Source organism: Chaetodon trifascialis, chromosome 13 (genome assembly GCF_039877785.1).
Source record: "Chaetodon trifascialis isolate fChaTrf1 chromosome 13, fChaTrf1.hap1, whole genome shotgun sequence".
NCBI classification, from domain to species: domain Eukaryota; kingdom Metazoa; phylum Chordata; class Actinopteri; order Chaetodontiformes; family Chaetodontidae; genus Chaetodon; species Chaetodon trifascialis.
In genome coordinates, this window is record NC_092068.1 from 8184033 (window position 1) to 8203806 (window position 19774).

General features: G+C 43.2%; 1 protein-coding gene across 4 annotated transcripts in view; it reads right to left on the minus strand.

Moving 5' to 3' along the window:
- The window catches only part of LOC139341718 (sorbin and SH3 domain-containing protein 1), a 40780-nt gene extending 21737 nt beyond the window's left edge, over positions 1-19043 (minus strand). For all 4 annotated transcript variants that reach the window (XM_070978364.1, XM_070978365.1, XM_070978363.1 and 1 more), the window contains exons 1-13: positions 18966-19043; positions 9138-9180; positions 8711-8797; positions 8212-8328; positions 7343-7449; positions 7040-7181; positions 6787-6816; positions 5838-5980; positions 5482-5542; positions 5271-5345; positions 3722-3757; positions 3415-3517; positions 2316-2430 (exon numbers count right to left, since the gene is read on the minus strand). In XM_070978364.1, coding sequence (XP_070834465.1) covers positions 2316-2430; positions 3415-3517; positions 3722-3757; positions 5271-5345; positions 5482-5542; positions 5838-5980; positions 6787-6816; positions 7040-7181; positions 7343-7449; positions 8212-8328; positions 8711-8744 — 963 coding nt within the window. In that variant the 5' untranslated portion in view covers positions 8745-8797; positions 9138-9180; positions 18966-19043. The remainder of the gene's footprint in view (positions 1-2315; positions 2431-3414; positions 3518-3721; positions 3758-5270; positions 5346-5481; positions 5543-5837; positions 5981-6786; positions 6817-7039; positions 7182-7342; positions 7450-8211; positions 8329-8710; positions 8798-9137; positions 9181-18965) is intronic.
- Positions 19044-19774: the final 731 nt, after the last annotated feature.

The following is a 19774-nucleotide window of genomic DNA, read 5'->3' on the forward strand; positions in this document are numbered from 1 at the left end:
TTTGATGATGAAGTGTTCACAGTCATGTTTCCTCCAGCTCAAGCTAATTTCTAAAATTAGGTCATTTTTATCAATTGCTGATCTACAACAAGTTAAACATGCTTTTATCCATTCTTGGCTTGATTACTTCAATGTGCTTTACTCGGGTATCGGCCACGGCTCCTCCACTGTCTCCAGTTGGTACAGAGCTCTGCTGCTCGACACATTGCCGCAGTAGAGAGACATGACACATGCCTTTGACTGCCTCCCTGAATTGGCTCCCATTTGGATTGATTTTAAAACTTTATTGCTTACTTTTAAGGCCTTAAGCGGCCTTGCTTCAAATAAATTTCTGTTTTCTTGACCTGGTATGTTCCCCTTAAATTAGTATCTAGCTTCTTTTTAAATCTCTCCTTAAAACTTTTCCTTCTGTAAAAGATTATATTTATACTGTTTCATTACTATTTATTTCATCTTATTCATGTAATTTTATTGTCTTTAGTTCTTTGTAATTCTTGACATTTTTAATTAAGAAAAGTACTATATAATAAAGTTTATTATTATTGTTGTTGTTGTTGTTGTTGCCAGGCAACCAGCTGAGACTACAAGTAGTGACAGACTGACATAATTTGGTTTTCCTCTATTGTTTTTTTTTTTTCTCAACAAATGAAATTAAACTTGTCAATCACTGATCTTTAGAGGTGCTAGCAGGTGCTAAACTTAGGAGTTGTTGGTTCTTTCAGAATGGACAGATATGAGACTGGTATAAACCTCTCATCTAATTCTCGACAAGAAAGCACATAAGTATATTCTTCAAAGTGTCAAACTATTCCTGTGATACAGTACTCACATACACATACTGTATGCTCATTCAGAAAGTTACAGGCTGCTGGAATTAAGAAACAACTCTCTCAACCTGAAACTTTCTGTAACTTTTCTCTAACATACTGTTACAAACCCTCCACTGAAGCCCAGCAAGAAACAGTATCTGATGAAATACAAAGAAGGCAATTTTGTACTAAAAAGACTTTAACTTTGGAAAATGTGCACTAGAATTGACTTCTGAAGCCTCATATTAGCCTCAGCTGAATGTTAAAGTGCAATTTTGTATCTCCCCTATTGCAATTGCTTTAGTTAAAAGATATCTTTTTGTGACCAGTATGGACAGAAGGCCACCAAAATGTTTCAATGTACATATGTACATATGGGTAATGCATTAAAATAGACAGGAAAAAACATGAACATGAGCAAAGTCTTTTACCTAAAAAGAGCCGTGATCGAACATTAACCACATATTTATTTATTTTTTTATTTATTCCCTCTAATCAAACACATGATGACGACCAACAAAACATGCAACTCATTTTTTCCACATGTAAGATAAATATCTTTGAGATACATATTTTGGAAAGTTTAAAGTATGTAGGCACCAACACAAAAGTAAGTACCAGAGAGGAAAAAGAATGGACCTAATGTGGAAAATGACCTGCTGCAGAAACAAGAACACTGACCCATAATATCTCAGCATGTAACTGAAAAACAACAGTCCATTATTTTACAGCCATCCCGGGATGAACTACTGCGAACTCTCTCTAATGAGTCTATTTGTTGCCACTGGGATCAGGCCAGATCTCGGCTAACGACATCTTCGAGCCTGATGTAACTGAGCACAAACAATAATTATACAATCAACTTACTACTTAGTCACAATACTGAACACCTCTATGTCCTCTGTTATGTAAGAGGTTAATATAAAAGGATCTTAGATAAGGTGCTCTCCTTTTGGTAAATACTACATTATAGATTGAGGCAGCAGCTGCCGTTCATCTATTATATGTAACAAAGCTATATCCTCACAAAACCTCAAGGACACTGAACGATGCCGCGCCATTTGATTCAACACAAACTGCTAAGGCCACGGATGAAAGTGGGATAGAGAGCATTACACTTCCTCTCAAGAAAGAACACAGGACCCATGTTTTGTGTCTGCGCTGGGATCCTCTCACACCGAGCAGATTCGGTCCAATAACCTTAAACTGAAGACAGGAAGACAATGGCAATCCCTGAAAGTGATACTCCCCCACCACCAAGCAGGATCATCTGTCACCGCAACAAGACACCCTTCAGGAATGTGGTGCACATGGCGATTCAGGCTACACATACGTCGCCTTCTGAGCTGTTAGTGAAGCTGCCACCCAGGAGCTTAGATACAGAGGTGGTGGGTGGGTGGGGGGGCGGATGGTGGGTGGAGTGGGGGACAGCTTACACAACATGCACACAGACAGAACGAGAGAGAGAGAGAGAGGGAGAGAGAAACAGGCAGGCGGCTAGCATACCGTTCTCTCCAGCTTCAGCACCGATGATTTCCCCGGCTCGTACTCAAAGATGCTCTTGGGCTCGGCGCGGTACTTCCTGGTGTCTACCTTTTTATCCGGGGGCTCCCACTCGTTCCTGTGCAGAGGCGGGTGTCAGGGAGGGGTGGGGTGTGGGATGGAAGAGAGCCAATCCTTATCAAGTAGTCTCCATGGCAACCAGCATAGGCTAAGATGATTTTTTTTTTTTCAATTTAAACATGACGTCCGCCCTCATTATCCCGTCTCTTTCTCCTCCTGTCCCTCTCTTCCTCTAATAATGATATGACAGAAAATCCAATTCACGGTTCAGGCAAATCAGTAATTTGATCAGGTAAACAAGATTGGACCCAGGGACAGAAAACAGAGCACAGCGATTCCCCGGAGGATCTGTTAATAGACAGCCAAAGCTAAAAATTCACTGTGCCATAAAGGACTGAAACAAGACTCTTACTATAAATAACAAACACATATTCTCACTACACAAAAACACTTTTTCTTTTAATGAAATTCTTTTCAAAGAGGGACAGAGGCATTGTTAGGAATGTACCCCTTCATACATAACCACTGGGGAAAGAGGAAGGTCATCCCTCCACATGTCATGCAGCTCTACTGGGCAACAGTTTATCCTCCATCACCTGTCCTCCTTAATCACTCTATCACTCATTTCTCTAAGAGCAGATCATCCTGAGTCAGTGCTGACACGCATGTGGAAGGGCGAGACTAATCACACCTCCGGTAAAAACTGGAGGACACAGTAGTGGAAGCCACAGGAGCCAAAATAACCTCAGATTTACCAATTTAGGAAGCTCTGCTGTGCGCAGTCATGTTTAGCCACACTTACTAGGACTGCAATGTGAATAGGCCAATGCAAGCTGAGAACATGCACATTATGAACTACTATTAGAGCCGTGGTTCTATATCACAGGAACACTAGATTTGTCTAGTCAGAATGATATTCACAGTGATAATTTTCATATGTATGTATTTGAAGTATTCTGAGTTGTCCACACCTAATTTCATCATGAACAAACATGAAGAGTGGATGCCATAAGGAAGGTTGCAGCAGACTGAGGACACTGACCTTTTGGCAGAGGGTTTGAGGGAGGAGGACCTTGTTGGCACAGGCATCGACCGGCCTCTTGAATCGACCTCGTCGTCACTTTTTGAGCGTGGGACCGTTTTTACTGAAAACAGGCACATAAATATCGATGGGCATCAGTAGCCTGATGCTCAATAGTGTTAATGCATCAACTGAAACGTTACCAGTGTATAAATATAAATCATGCCCGTGGCCTGCTGAGTGCTATCCTGAATGAGTCTCAATAAATAGTAATAATGGATGATAAACAGTTCATTTTAAAGACCAAAAGACCAATTCCAAAACTCACCATCTTTCAAGTAACCGAAGGGGCTGGGACCATCATCTGAAAGAGGGGTGCAACAATCAAACATCATTCACGACAGTCTTTATCTATGCTCTGTCGCTTGGAAAGTGATACTTTGTGAATGCATAGTAAGGAATGTAGCACACAACTAAATAATTCAAAAGGCCTTGGAAACACTCTTTTCCAGTCTTTTCCTACCTGTCTCACACCTTCCATTAGACCGAGCATTAAAGGCTCACCAAACAAAATCAAAGTGTGTCAAATCAAAGCACTTTACAGGAAGCATTACTGAACTAAAAAGGGATCCAAGCATCGACGAGCGTCAAGGCCCTGAATAAGTAATGCATTGTAAAGCGAACAGGCCATAACCAACACGTTTAGAAAGATCTCTGTACAAATTCCATATTTGCTTTGAGATAACATTTACAGAATCATATTGATCACACGGTATGTAGTACAACTAAGGAGGAGTCCAGGCAAGTCTTTCTCTTAGGCTGCACATATATCTTACCTCCTTTGCTTCGACCAACCACTAAAACCACAAAACCTAAATGTAATCATAACTACACAGTACTGATTGCTGAAGCTTGTTAAGAGCAGTAGACCATGTACTGCCTGAGAGACTGAACTCAGGGCAAGACAGTCCAAATCCAAAGCACAGGGCTGCAGCAGCATCTAGTGGCTATATTAGTACACTACATCAAAAGACTGAGCATGCTCTGCTGTATGACGACGTTTCTGTTAGAAAAAGCATTTCCAAAGAATGAAATGTTGGAGAAATCAATTTTAATATCAGATGGTTAACAGCAAAAAGAGAAAGGCCATGAGTAATCGCTACATTTTGTTGAAAGTAGAGTGACACTACGAGGCTCCGTGCATCATCCTTGTCAACGTGTCAATATCAAGGTACTTTGTGCAGAGCTATAACCATCAAGTTGGGGGGCTTTCACTGGACAGATTTGAAAAGAATGGTCCAAATTGATGAAGCTGAGGCGAGTAATCCTGACTTTTTGTGCATAGTGTGGGTCAGGCTTCACTCAGACTAAAGGCCTTTTTCACAGCAGACATTTTGTCATAGGAGGAAAAGCACAGATGTCACTAATAACATTAACGATGGCTCTGTTCCATTTAAGCGTCCCACTGAGTCGTGACGCTGTGACAGTAAGCCAGCATGCGCAATACAGGACTCTGAAACTGAAGCAGCTAAACGGGATTCAATCATGATTGATTTTATCATTAACGCCTGTGCTTTTCCTACTCTGACATGTGACTGATCTGAAAAATGTCCCCAGGAAGCAAAACTGAGTTAGATTAGGATAACTGCACGAAACCTGCAGCGTATTTAAGACTCATGGAAACAGGCGCTCTGGTATGGAAAAGACGTCGGAAGGAAGAAGCCTTTCAAATACTTTGGACATCTTTAACATATGTGGTTTTGTACTCGTCACAGTGCCAGGTATGACAGATGAAACACAGCTAAAGTATTTGAAAGGGCCCAGGATGGCTGCAGATTAGTAAAGCCAATGAGAGTGGAGTCACTGCCATCGGATACCTTTTGATTTCACCTGAATGTCATAGTTCTCAGGGAAAATGTAGGTGGGGCGGTAAGGGTTTTCCTCAATAGGCTCTGAGCACAGTGATGGAGAGACAGAGCAGACAGCGTGACATTACACAGAAACACACACAGGCCGTGGAAGCCAACACAGAAACATGATCAAAACTGATCACACGTACAAGTCATGGAAACGATGACGTTCTCTTACCGGGTATTCTGTGTATCTGTTTGAACATCGTCTTGTACCAGTCTTTGGACTTTTCAGTGTTCTGAAATTACGATGTGCAGATTTTTAATTGATAGCAAACAAATGAGGATGACAGCTATTTATGTCTTTTCAAGCAGGTCTGGTGACATTCAAGCGTACTGTTCTGGCAGGACATTTGACTTGTAAACTCAACCACATAATTAACATTAACAATTGCCGCATTCCATTAAGATGTGTAACCTGGCACAACAACATCCGATGTTACGATAAAAACATAGTAAAGCACGCCTTTACAAGGCCCCACGTATCATATGAACAAAACAGGAGGAGGAAGAACAGGAGGTTTCGTTGCTCACCCGTACAGGCACAATGGGCTTGTTGATAGGACTGAGGACAGGGGAGTGCAGTGACAGCCGCAGCCTCTTCCAGTCCATATCAGGGACTGGACTGACTGAATCTCTCCCAGGATCAGGGCTTTTGTCCCTTTCTGGGGTTGGGTCTGTCACAGAAAAAATCACCCCAAAAAACAAACTGTGAGCCAGACAAAACTCAAAGTTCACAGCACATTTCTGGTGAAATGTTACAGATAACACAGATAAACAGTTTAAGTCAGGTATCTGGAGTGAAGGCCAGGCTGAAGCATTGCACTGAACCGCATGACAAGACAAGATATGCAGATACTGTGGGCTGTACAGTGAACAGCAGGAAATTAACAGAAAAAACCCGTCTCACTGCAAACATTTTTGTATGCTGCAGCAATGCACAACATTCTGTATATTCTGCCCAAAATGTCACAGCATGCTTTGAATACTGTGACTATATTCTGTTATAATTAGTAGTAAAGGCATTCGATGACTTCAGCATAAACTTTGTCACACCTATGCAGCATGTGGCACTTGCTCCCCAAGACTGAAAAGTGCCAGGTGTCAAGGAAGTGGAAGAAAAAGGAAAATGTGAAATCTCAATCCAGCAGTCATGTTAACTTTCATGTCTGACTGTCGCCATGTAAGCGAATGGCAGGAAAATATGCAGGAAAAAACATATTGGTGATGTTTCTCTACAGTCTGGTTCAACAAATTCACATTCCCAATATTTTGAACACACTGACGCATAAAACATGACTCATTCTCTTCACGAGGCTTGTGGCGAACACATTTATCTGCCTGTGTCATGGCAGGAGGAGGGTGACAGATGGCTCAGTCAAGGAACAAAAAACATTGCTCTGTAATAAGACTGGCACGGCTGCTGGCTAAGTCTAACACATGAAAAATAAATGACAAATATCTGTTAGTCCCCAGTGCGTACCTTCAAAATGAGAAAGATGCTTTTGTTGCTCTGTTGTGAGAGAAAGACAGACAAGGACAGTGAGAAATGACTAAGCAATGAGGCAAAAGTGAGAACGCACTGGAAATGTGTAACACACAGCAAGACAAGGCTAATGGACCACAGACAAGACACAGCTGAGGATTAGCTAAGACATGTGAAAGCATGTTTGCGAAACTCGAAAGAAGCTCTTTTTGATAGCCGTCGTGGCCATTTCTCACACTGGCGTGCTCACCTCTGTTGTGCTGCAGCAGCACTATGGTGGGGTTAACTGTGCTCGTGCAGGGATAAACAGAGCTGGATGCTGATGTGACACAGTTCTGAACGTCAGTGGAGGATGGAGCCTGACTTTTGTTTAAGCTTTCTGGTGAATATGCCTGAAAGTAGCAGAACATACAACGTTAAATTCATGAAAGTTGAAACAGATTTTCAGTGAAATAAAGACCTCCAAATAAAGAGATCACAAAGTTCTCATTACTGTGAAACCACAAAGAGCCAAACAAAGAGCCTGTGTTAGATGGCGTGGAAGTAAACGTACCTGGCAATGAGTGTTGTTTACAGGAGGTAAATCAGCTGTGATGTTGCTGCCTCCCTCAGCCAATCCCGCTTTAGTGCTGTCTCCATTAATCTGGCTTGTCCAGCCACCTAAAAACAGTCCAGAACTCTCTCAGTTTGGCAGCCAGCGCAGCGAGAACAAAAGGATTCTATAAAGTACAGTATTTCAGTGAAATTCTAACAGCAAACCAGAAACACTCAACAGCTAATTGTTGGTCAAATAAATCTCCATTTCTTTCAGCAGGGTGTGAATGCTTTCCTTGGTGGATTTCATGTACAGAGATGTTAATATGGTCAGGAGAGGAAAGAAGAAAAAAAAAAAAAGAGATTCTCCCACAATCTCTGAACTTTGTCATCAGGACAAAGCGCCTATTGAGTGAGCTGCAAAGGCCGTTTGTTCCGATGGCCTTTATATTCAGGCTCTACAACAATTAAAGCATCTCCCCAAAAGCCTTGGCCAGCCTCCAGGTCCGATGTGCTCTACGTAACAAACAAGCCCACAGTCAAGGCGCCCTGCTCCAAAGTGCAACGTGGGCAGTCCGCAACAAAAAGGCTCTTTGACTCTCGCATGAAAATATGAGCAATCGGCCTTTATTGCGACTCTGAGTGTGCACAAAAACATGACCAGTTACATAATCCTGACATCGACGCAGAACTGTGAGCGGCGTGCGAGGAATTTTTACAACTCAACAAAATGATGAAACGCTTTTTAAATTCTCACATTCTCTGTCCACATTCTTCACTGGCCTGCCCTTTTTTTCACGTGGCCATGCAACTATTACTGTCCTGCAAATATTTTTTCATCATGTGGAGAGTTGTTATGAAACAGCTGTGGCATTCCCTCAGACTTACTTGGCGCTGTGATGACATTTGGCTCCTCGCTGATGCAGCCCTCATCATCTATGTGGACGAGGGTGGCTCTCAGAGTCACGACTCCTTTCCCTTTGCACACTCTGCTGGGGTCCAAGTCTGAAAACATTCAGAATATGAGTTCTACAGCTCCTCATCGTTCAAAGCATGGCCGTCTTATACTGAGTATTCTCAGAGTGCACTCCCGCCTCAGAGCCACTGGGAATCCAAGTTACCGCTACCTCGTGCCCCAAATGACCAAAATAGAACTGTAACAACAAAACCAGGCCATTAAATTAACAGCCTACAGTCCTGTAAAACTAATTGCCATGATCACACTGTCAGAGCTGGAAGAGGAGCAGCTCGAGCTCGTCCCGTCTCAGCACGGGTTACTGAAGAGATGCCACATTGTTAACGAGTGAGTTTTAAAAGTTTCCTATTTCTTTGTGAGTGTGCACAGTTGTAGGGCCTGAAAGATTGATGAGGCGGAGGGATACGTCACCTGCAGCAGGAATCAGGTCAGGAGAGCCTTTCATGGCTGTCAGAGGTGTGATCCTGACTGAGCAGACCTTTCGAGGACCTGATGGGACTTCAAACACACACACACACACACACACACACACACACACACACACACACACACACACACACACACACACACACACACACACACACACACACACACACACACACACAAAGACAAGGTGAAGGATCTCATCAGTTAATCACAAAGTTGAAACAAACCCAGCCTCTGTATAGGAAAAAATGTAGACATAAAATTAATTAGTATCAATAAAAGCTCTAAATGAAAGTTCTCATGTGTCTTTGTGCATCCAATTACTCCACCTCAAGCATTAGAACTGCTCAGCGGTACTTTCATGAATCAGGCCCACTGCATTATTTGTTGGCCACAGACTGAGATGACTTACTGGGAGTTGTGCTCGGTCTTACGCTGCCCTCTTCTGGACAGGCCTGAATGGAGACACACAGGGACGTGAATATTCATGTGTCGTTAAGGAAAGGAGCTAATATCTGAGAATAATACTGCACATAAATCAGTGTGGCATATCATTAAACATCAGTCTGCAGATAGCAAAGAATGCAGCAAAGATAATCACGTGTCACAGACAATTCAGCCACTGCTGATGTTGATATAATGCAGTTAAGAAAGTTAGATTAAAGCCAGAATGACACACATGATTCTGAACTATTGTGTGTTCAGTCAGATAAAACATGTAGCATAACGAGGTCAGCACGCTGTATTTGCTGATATGTAAGAGCTCTGCAAATTAATCGCATCAGACTCAAGAAACTTCACATCAGATGGACTCTAACATGAGCTGGGGATCAGGGCGAGTTCGCTAACCAGGCCAGAACTTTGCTGCAGTGTCAGCTTGCAGGATGCTTTATTATGGAAGCCTGTGTATTACTGAAATAATAATACACATAGAGAACATTTCTTGAAGAGGTCAGCTTGGCTGTAGCTTCTACGAGAAATAGCGGAAACTCCGCAACCAATAGCTGTAATTGGGGACCGTGTACAGCTAATGAAATTGCACTAGTACTCCTGTGGTTGGGTTACACATTGAAATGAGATACAAAGAAGCCAGACAGGAAGGCGGTGAACCTCCAGTCAACTGTTAAAATCTTGTCTACAACACACAAGACTCCATATTTTATTAGCAATCAATGACACAGACTCTACATTTTTAGAAAGTAATAACCTAGAGTGTTTTGTAGGGCAAAATCTGATATATAAAATGATGTTTTCTACCCTGATGAGAGGAGCAAACAGCAGCACAGCCCAGATGCCGGAGCGATCTGTTGACTGTGTTCTTGCAGCCCAATATCATGGCTATTCAACCATGATATCTATGATCACAAAAGTCAAAAGTCATGCTGCATGTGAAATGAAGGGCGGAGGATTTTCTGTTCATGTACTGTTAAGAGAAATTCTACAGGTGCAGTTGAGAGCGTCTGTGACAACATCACAAGCCTCATTGTGCATGCCTTTATTTCTTTTGGTTTAGGGAGGAAGTTGGCCTGTCTTGGACCAGCGATATGAATTCAAAATTTTATCTGTGCTCCCCTTTAAGGAAAGGGAAGGGAGGGTGTGAGACAGAACAAACATATGTTAATCTGAGCTGCATCAGTGGAGCATGCAGAAGCAACACCAAGGCCACCAGAAAAGAAGCTGTGAAACACTTCCCATTGCTCCACTGGGCCCCTCTGTACTCAGCCAGCCAGCTGAATTAGGAGACGTCCCCATTTAAAAGGCCAAGAAAAGGGCCGATTGAGTGAAGACACAAACACACACACAAAGGCACTCAAACAGTCAATCAAGTATACATGTGCGCACACACACACACACACACACACACACACACACACACAGACACACACAGACACACACACAGACACATGGTGTTTTTGTTTGTAGGCTAAAGATAATGGTGATGGAAAAAGCCCAAACAGCAAAAATCCATCCAGAATTTATTGAATCCTGTAAATTTTAAAGCTGCTTTTAAAGTTCTACCTGTGCTTGCTCCACCCGGGTTTGTGTGGGACTGTGTGTGCACCATGTTTACCCATGCTGGTAAATAAGCCAACCTGCAGAACAGGCTGGGGACTCATGTTCCAGCTGGAAACCTCTGCAAATAGGCCTAAATGGATGAGGGAAAATGGGAACGATTCCAAATAAGTCCCACAGGGACACGAAGCAAAAGCCTTTTAAAACCTCTTCCAGTCTTGGAGCTGAGCTGTCCCGGAGCATCAGAGACTCTCTGTATTTATTTCCATTCTTTCTTTAATAAAATCAACTTGCTTCCTGATCCCCTGCCTCCCAGAGAGGCAACACGTCCATGATCTCATTTCCAAAACCATTAACAGACATTCCTTTGAGGAGTGCTTATACTGATCTCAACTGTACTTCCTCTGTATCCTCAGACGAACTCCAAAATGGTTAATAGGAAGTATAAAGAGAGACGTGGGAGCTTTTGAACCTCTCACATATGATAGATAATGGGAAGATGACATCTTGCAGCGTTCAGTTCACTGTATAAACACACAAGAGCAGAGATCACCCCTGGCCTTTTTAGGAAGAGATGCCTCAGAGCAGAGCCGGCCAAAGAACGCCATCCATCCTGTGAAAAAGAGGAGATCAGTGCAGGAGCTCTGGGATGGCCAGCAGTGACTGAGGCCAAGACAAACAGGAAAATAAGAGGAGACTTTATCAGCCAAACTCCTGTAAAACTGCAATTTACCAGAATGCACCATTACTCCTTATAATCTAGAAAGCCTTTGGATGTCTCCACTTCACAAAAGAGGTCAATTGGCATTGGCAAAAACGAATGGATGTAAAGTCAAAGCAGAGCTCAAAGTTCAGCCGAGAGTGAGTTAAAGAAGCTCAACAGTTCAAAGTGGGGTTTTTTTTAGCTTTATGCTCAGATTTTCCACCAAGGCCTTCAGTTGAACTGACGCTAAAATCAAACAATGTTATAGCGGTCTCCTTAAAAATGAGAGAGAGCACAAAAGGTGCCGTGAAGTAGAGCTGTACTGAGCTCAGACGTCCTCTGATCGCCTCGAGACTCCAAATTCACAGACCAGAGAAACACTGTACGAACCATTTCCAACAGTGAATGCGTCATTCATGCACTAAAATCAGTGAAAATTCTCCAGAATCACAGCCGATGGAAGACCGTCTGAGCTCGAACCTGTGTAATTACCTAAAAGCAGGAATATACAGCGAAGCCAAGATGATTCATCCCGTCTGCTGCACTCAGTTCCACGAGTACGTGACTCTCTCAAACACACAAGTTCAGAAATCTCCAACTGAACGTTCTGAAATACCTTTCCAAATCAAGAAACTCCCAAAAGGCTGCGATCATCCCGAAGGATCACAGCGGACCCAGAGAGGCACATTACCTGCCTGATAATGTGCACGGAGAGTCCTTAGTCCACGTACACCAGGTCCCTCTGGAGCCTCCTGAGACTTCTGGCTGAGCTTTGAAGGTCTCGTCTCGGCGGGACGGTCCCAGCTTTGACCTTGACCCTAGCTGTGTAGGGGGTCTGTTTGTTTTTGACAACAGGTGTGCCCAGATGGACCTGTCATCACATGCCACCTGGGAATGTGGCACCCACTCAACAACTGTGCAGACCACATAAAGTCCTCCTGCCCCCTCGAAATGCTCCTGCAGGGCCAGTAGATGAGAGACAGACAGACCAGCAGAGGACGGCTGGAATTCGCTACTGGATGACTCAAGTGTCCATAAAGTCTGCATACCTCAGTCAACGTGATGAACTACAGCAATGACCACGACTGACTGCACGTTAATGTGTGATTAGATCTATGATACTAAAACCTCTAAAAAGTGATAAGAAGTGTAAGACAGCAGGAACATGTAGATGAGTGTACATACTGCAGTTTCAAATATATTAGGGCTGCTACTGATTATTATTTTTAAGATCAGCTACTACATATTGCCTTTTTTTGTACAAACCCAAAGATATTCAATTTATGACAGCACAGAAGGTGGAAAAAAACAAAAATCTTTACATTTGACAAAGTGGAACCCAATTATTTCACATTTATTTCATCAGCTCGATTACAGAAATAGTTCAGCATCTCTGAAAATATGTTTATTTGCTTTGAAGAGGATCAATATTACCCTCGTGTCCTATTACTAATTATAGAGATGGAGCCGGGGGTTGATTAGTTTAGCTTAGCATAAAGACTGGAAGCAGCACAACAACTTCAGTTCATGAATTAAACAAACAAAATAACATCATGTGAGAGTGAGCGAGCTTTAGAGGTGTTGGTCGGTGTATTTCTAGACTGTAAAAAGAGCCAGGCCAGCTGTTTGCTCTAGTTCCAGTTCATGTTAAGCTAAGTTAACTGGCTGCTGACTCCAGCTTCTCACTTAGCGTTCAGCCATTAGAGTGACATCAATCCTCTCATCTAACTAATGAGTGCATTTCCCAACTATTTATCAGTTTTAAGAAATAGTATTTCAGTGAAACATGAGTTTCACTAAAGGATATGTTGTTCTGAAGGCTGATAACAGTGTTTTATACCAAAGCTGACATTTGTGCCTTATCTGTCAGTTTATGAAATTTCATTCCAAGAAATGAGATTGTTCTCTTAAATGAAGCTCAGATTAAAGCTGTGTGACCGACCACAGCCTCTGAACAGCAGGCAGAGGTAGAAAGACTTCATTTGAAGAATATATTTACAAGGCACATCATCAAACTCTTAAATTATTGTAATGATGAATAAAATATTGTGAGGAAGTGAGGAAAAAACAAACTGGACGGTATCCTACAGACTGGTCTAACCCTAGTAGACACTGTATATGTTTTATGAAAACTGATTTTTCCCTGAATTGCTTTATGATTCAATATTTCAAAGTCACATCCAGCAGACCAGAGCGCTCTCCATCGGCAGCACCAATCACTCTATCTCAAACAGGCTGCACTGAAAACTAAACAAAGGCAGGGTGGTACCAAATTGAACCATGATGTACGTCACGCAGGGGGTCTCTGTGCCACGGTCAGAGGCCGCCTTAAAAGTGAGCTATGTTCACACAAAAGAGCTCTCATCGCATGCTCAGCTGTACTATGGACAGAGAGAAAGGGCCGTTACATAACGCTGTTTGACTTCTGCTTTGTCAACAAATGGCAGAGAGGAGACAAGCTCTCCAGCGCTGTGCGTGGATCCCACCAAATAGCTCCAAACATGGCTCGAAAGGGCCGCTCCGGAGCAGCAGCTTATCCCCCTAATTGACAAGAGACCCCCACCTACCCCTCCACCCTCCCATCTCTCTTCCATAAACAGCTTCCACGCTGGACAGCAGCCTGGGATTCTACACATTCCTCAACCAAGCTATTTGAAGTTCATTTCAAACAACTGCAGCATAAAAGGAAATGTATGTAACTTACACACTGCGGTCATTATAGGCCTCAGAGCAGGATTAGGCATTCATGTTGATAATGGACAGAGCTTAAGCTGAGTCTGCATGGACACTGCTTCTACGCCTTTGAATTCTTTGCGGATCACCTAATGAAATATCACAGCAACATAGAGACTAAACAAGTCTACAGTGATCCTATGGCTTCACTATCGCATTTGAGGGCATTTTTAGGAACAAAATGTCCTTTTTTTGAGGGCAAAAACCCCCCCAAAGCCCCCATCACCCCAGCCAGTGACAGATACAGTACATCCCTCAGCGCTTGGAGAGGCTCGCAGCCTGCCAGCGTGTCCATGAGAAGCCCTGACAGTTATTGGACGTGACCATGGCCAGATCCCCGAGACAGGGAACAATTGGTTGGCAAGTGTGTAGGTCCTGGCCACATGGACCAAAGGGCCTGTTACAGATGCTGTGTTAGAGAGCCAGCCTGCTTATAACGTGCCTGCTAGGCTTTTAGAGCCACTGTAATAAGAATGTCAGTGAGTTGACACTTTACCCAGGGTGATACTTCTTCACAGCAAGGGCTCCAGGCTGCACTCCAAGAGTGAGAAAAAGCTTGGATCACACAGGGCCCGGAGTGAGGATAAACACTGAACTGAATATTCTAGTAGCCCTGTGGTGTCTCTTCACAGGGCTCTTAGAGAGTTTACTTCTGTGGTGGAAAATTCAAAATAAGAAAAGCTCATGAGCAAATAAGGAGATACTCAGAACTGGGATACACAACCAGAATATAAAGATACATTCCTTGAGATAATATATTTAATTTAATTTGGGAATATGAATAAGAGGCACCCACGATGTTCATTTAATGTCATCGTGAAATAATGAGCTCAGCTGTGCACAACAGATTCCTCCTGGCTTAGACAACAAGGCGTGCTGCACATTAGGTGAGCTGCGATGACAATTCAAATCATTGTCTGAGAGAGTGCTGAAAGTGTTTCCTCATCTCTCCGCTGGATGTTTTGACTCCGCCGTGGATTGGAAGCTCTGAGCGTGTTCCCTAATATAACTCTCCGAGCGCCTGTGTGACAGGACTACTTGATAATTGAGTCATAGGATATGGCGGCTAAACGTGAATATAAACAGCGATGTGATAATCCAGCAATTTTAAGTGCTATGAAGGTATCCTCGTGTGAAATGAGCGTGCAGCAGGAATCCAGTGGGTCCCCATCATCCATCTATTTCGGTAATGCCAGCCCAGTCTGACCCTGTCCCGTCACACGCAGACACAAACACAACAGGCAGCTCCATCAATAACAGCCCGGCTTCACAGGTGGCAGCTCAGACATCAGACTTTCATTACTGTTCATCATATTTCATAGCGAGTGATTTCTAAACATGCTACGCTTCAGTGTCACTTAATAATCCTGGTTTGGTTTGTGTGATGATGAGTAAGAACACATGCTGCTTCTTATTAAGATATCTGCCAACAACTGCCGTGATGCTGTTGTTTTTCATCAGTTGCTGGCATGTAACACAGGGGAGGAGGGTGGAGGTGTGATGGTGGTGGAGAGGAGTGGCGCTTAAATCCATCACTAGCGCATAAATTGTCTTTTCACTGCCTTGTTTACATGCGTCCATGATCGGGGGGGCTTCTTTGTGCCGTGAAACATGAAAAGCCAAAGCCATAACACTTCACTTCACCGCCCACTTCAGCCAATGGCAGCAGATGGAGACAGCAGACAGGGGAGGGGAGAGGGTTGCTAAGCGACCTGTTGTAACATTAATGGAGTGAAAACAGAAACCTGGTGTGTCGCTCAAACATCCGGCCTGATCCAGAGCCATCCGTTATTCACAGGAAAGACGAGGCCGTTTTCTGCAAATGGCGTCACGGCAAAGATTTTTTTCTATGTCCTGCTAATATCCAGCTTCACTGAGCAGAGCTCTGACTCATGAATAAAGGTGATTTTAAGAAATAAAGCTTAACAAAGAAGAATATCATTAAATTCTTTTGTTTTTGTCCACTTGAACTGTGCGCTACAATCAGAACAGCGATTAATAATCATCCTGTAAACAGGTACAGTAGGCCTGGACGACAAAGGCAATATGTCCTCATTAGAGTCACAGTAACGGGTCAAACACACACTTATTTGGCAAAGCAAGTCAATTCTGATGACAACAAAAAATGAACTTGAATGAGCATACTGTAACTAGTTCACATTTTCCAATATTCTGTGTCACATTTCCAAACCAAATGGAGATCATCTTGGAAAAACGCGAGCGGGTGGCCTGCAGGCCAGCTGGCTTCGGCAAATCCTTGAAATTCAGTTTTGAGATTCATGTTTCCGAGGGTTGCTCCTCTCAAATCTAGGAGATCTGGGTAATGTGACTCTGAACAAGCTTCATAAAATATTAACAACGGCGCTGGGTTCATACCAACAGGTCCATCCTCACTCCACAGGTCATCACTCCTGTTTGTCAAGCTGAAAACAGTGAGGTGCAACGCTCTGACCTTGATTTATTGTGCCTTTAAAAAGGCAAGAACTGGATGTTTCTGGCTTATGAAAGCGAGCGCCAAGCTTCACATTCTGTTTGAATATTCTTTTGTGCAGCAGCACTTTGCACCCTGAAATCCTGTTGAGACATATTAAAACACGCCAATAGTTCAGAATGAAAATCCTCGTTAAAAACCCCAAATTAGAGTCAAATCTTTCGCTTCTCCTATAGTTTGCACTGAGGCTGCTTAATCCAAAACAATCACGCATTAGCTCCTGTAAAAGATACTATTAGAAACTGGACCTGAATCCTCACAACAAAAGAATGCCCCTTCACTTACTTCACATTTGACTTGCTTTAATTGCACAAAATGTGCAAAAGGTCAGAGTGGCTTGGCTGCTCTCTGACTGACTGAACAAATGGCTCTCGGCTGAGCTGCAGGCTATCCGACATATGACTGATGCATCTGTTCCATTTACACGTGCAAACACACCACCGTCTCTGTGTAAACATCTGCAACTCTTCTGCTGACCTGTTGTCAACCAGGAATCTGCTTCAGACACTGCTGAAGTACGACTGAGAGTAAACCTGTTCTGTCAGGGAGATCCAGTATATCGTTTCCCTCAGTGACAAAACACTGAAATAAGAATATATACATATATAATAATAGTAATTACTCATTGAGGCTTGGTCACACTCACACAAAGTCCTTTAACACGTGGGAAGCGAATGGAGGTCCTGTTCTTTCTGAGTAAACACTGTGTAGATACAGTATCTTTGCTCAAAGTGTCCAGTGCGACCATGTGATAAGACAAGCAGAAGACAGAGTGTGATATTCTGAAATGTGGCGTTCACATGACAAAACACTGATACAGGTGTTTTTGACAAAATCAGTCTGACTGCTTCGCCTCTGTGCTCGAAGCGGTTTGATTAATTATTTGTGTCGGGGTTAATATTTTATCGAGCTTGTGCTCATGTTACTCAGATCTGTTGGAGTGAGAAAGAAATGATTAGCAGAGCAAAATCATGAATGAAAACACAGGGAGGGACGAATACATGGCCTGCGTTTCAGAGGGAAACGGCACAGCTCATTGACGCTTATCACATATCAAATATACAGAAGGGAGGCGTTATATAAAAACCCCTGCAACTGGAAGGATTTTTATCACCAGTGTTTTAAGTGCATGCAAGTAAGAGCAATTTTTACCAGCGGAAGCAATTTACACTTTAGACACTGTCAAAAGCCTATGTGACAGTGTGAATCAAGATGTGGGTATATCTGACTGTCTGCACACTGTAAGTCCACACTTGCACTGTGAGGCAGTTGTTCATGTCACATGCTGTTCATTATGAGGCCTCGGGCAGACCTGTTCCTCAGACTAGAACATGAAGTTTAACATTCAGGTCCTCTGTGTCAATAACTCACGCCATTCCACTGTGCACTTACACAACACGGCTGCTCAGTCATGCCCACAGAGATGTCACTGGAATGAGAAGTGGAAGAGAAAAACTGAACTGAGGTGTTCCTCGATAACACTGTTTTATTACTCCTTGAGTGCTGCACTGAGAATCTCCTTGAACCGTGTAAAACAGCTGCTAATGCACCTGCAGCTTCTTCTCCTCCATTCATTTCCCCAAAGCCTTTTTCAACTTCAGCAGCATCTAATCAAAAATGGCAGAGGCTACCTGACAGCACTGTGATAAAAATGACAGTGAAATACTATCCAATAAACTATTCCTAACGCCTCCGTGCCGCATAATATGCATTCCATTAAGTGCACGGTCCTGATGTCTCATCCTTATTGTATGCATGTGGAGTAGCCTGTAGTCTGCTCCCTATGACTCACAATGACAACCGTAAGCCTCGCTGCTACCTGGGACCTTAAAGACACAGCCACATCAGAAAGCATTAATTAGTCTGTTTAAAAATGACACCAAGCACTATCCAGCATGGTGGAAAGTGGAGAGGAAGCGTTTAATTTCCAGCCTGGAGTATTTGGGCTATCTCCTGGGGTTTCAGCTTCAGAGTGCGGCACCCATGGCGGGTCGCATTTCCACTGTATGGATCTATCCTGACTGCAGTGAGTGTCCCACAGCCAGAGCGCCTCTCTGCTGAGATGCACAATCACAACGGACTGACTCATGAGAGCACTTAAGTCTGATCAAGTCTGCAGTGACTGAGTGATAAATCAGGTATAGATTAAGTAGATCATAAGATAGTAACATAAAGTCAGCTGTTCAGGTAAAAAAGATAAAAGGTGGGAATGGAATAATAATTCAAAAAGATGTCCAGAAAGCATTAAAGAGGCCCAGCAGAAGACATGCAGCAGTGATCCAGAGCAGGGACATGCTTACCTCAGTGTGCTGGTTATCCAGTGTTGTGCTCGCTGCTGCTGCAGACACACTTCACTGAGCTGTGTGCGCCGACGGCTGCTCTCCGGCAGCGTCCTGTCAGCGCTTCACACTCAGCGGCCGCAGCTGCGTCAAGAGCCCGCACAGCACAGCCAGCGAGCCCCGGGGGCCGAGCCGCCGCCCCTCCACAATAAAAGCATGCACTCAGTCGCGTCAGAATGAAAGCAAAAGAAGGGTCCGAAATGTGGCCACATGAAAGTGTTGTGACTTAAAGCACTACCTGTTAAAAGATTTTTTTTGTGTGGTCACTGTGGGGCAACTGAAAATCTGCAAGCATGACAGTGATTAGCAACATTTAGCTACACATCCACGAAACATGTAACATCATTAGCATCATTACAAGTCATGTGTCTGTCCACTTGATGAAATTAAATCAAATATTCACTATCTTTTAGCTCAGTTTTTGGTCCCTACTGACTCCTGAGGGAGTGTCTGTCTCTTTAGTTGCTGAATGCTCCATTATGTTCACTAGCTTGTTGCTAACTTCATGTGTCTGTGGTTTGGTGCTGGGCATGTATGGCTTTACAGATTTTTTTTTTTTTTTTTTTTTGCATGAAATTATGACAGGAAACAGAGTTGATATGTGCAGTGAGGCTAAAGCAAACAGTAAAGTTTAAAACAATGACCTGACAGGATGTGGTTCATAATGTTTTGCAGAAATCCATACAATGTTCTAAATGAGCCTGACTGATGAGTCTGTAGAAAATGTGATTTCATTCATTGCGTGTCTCAGTCATAATTCAGCTTCTCAT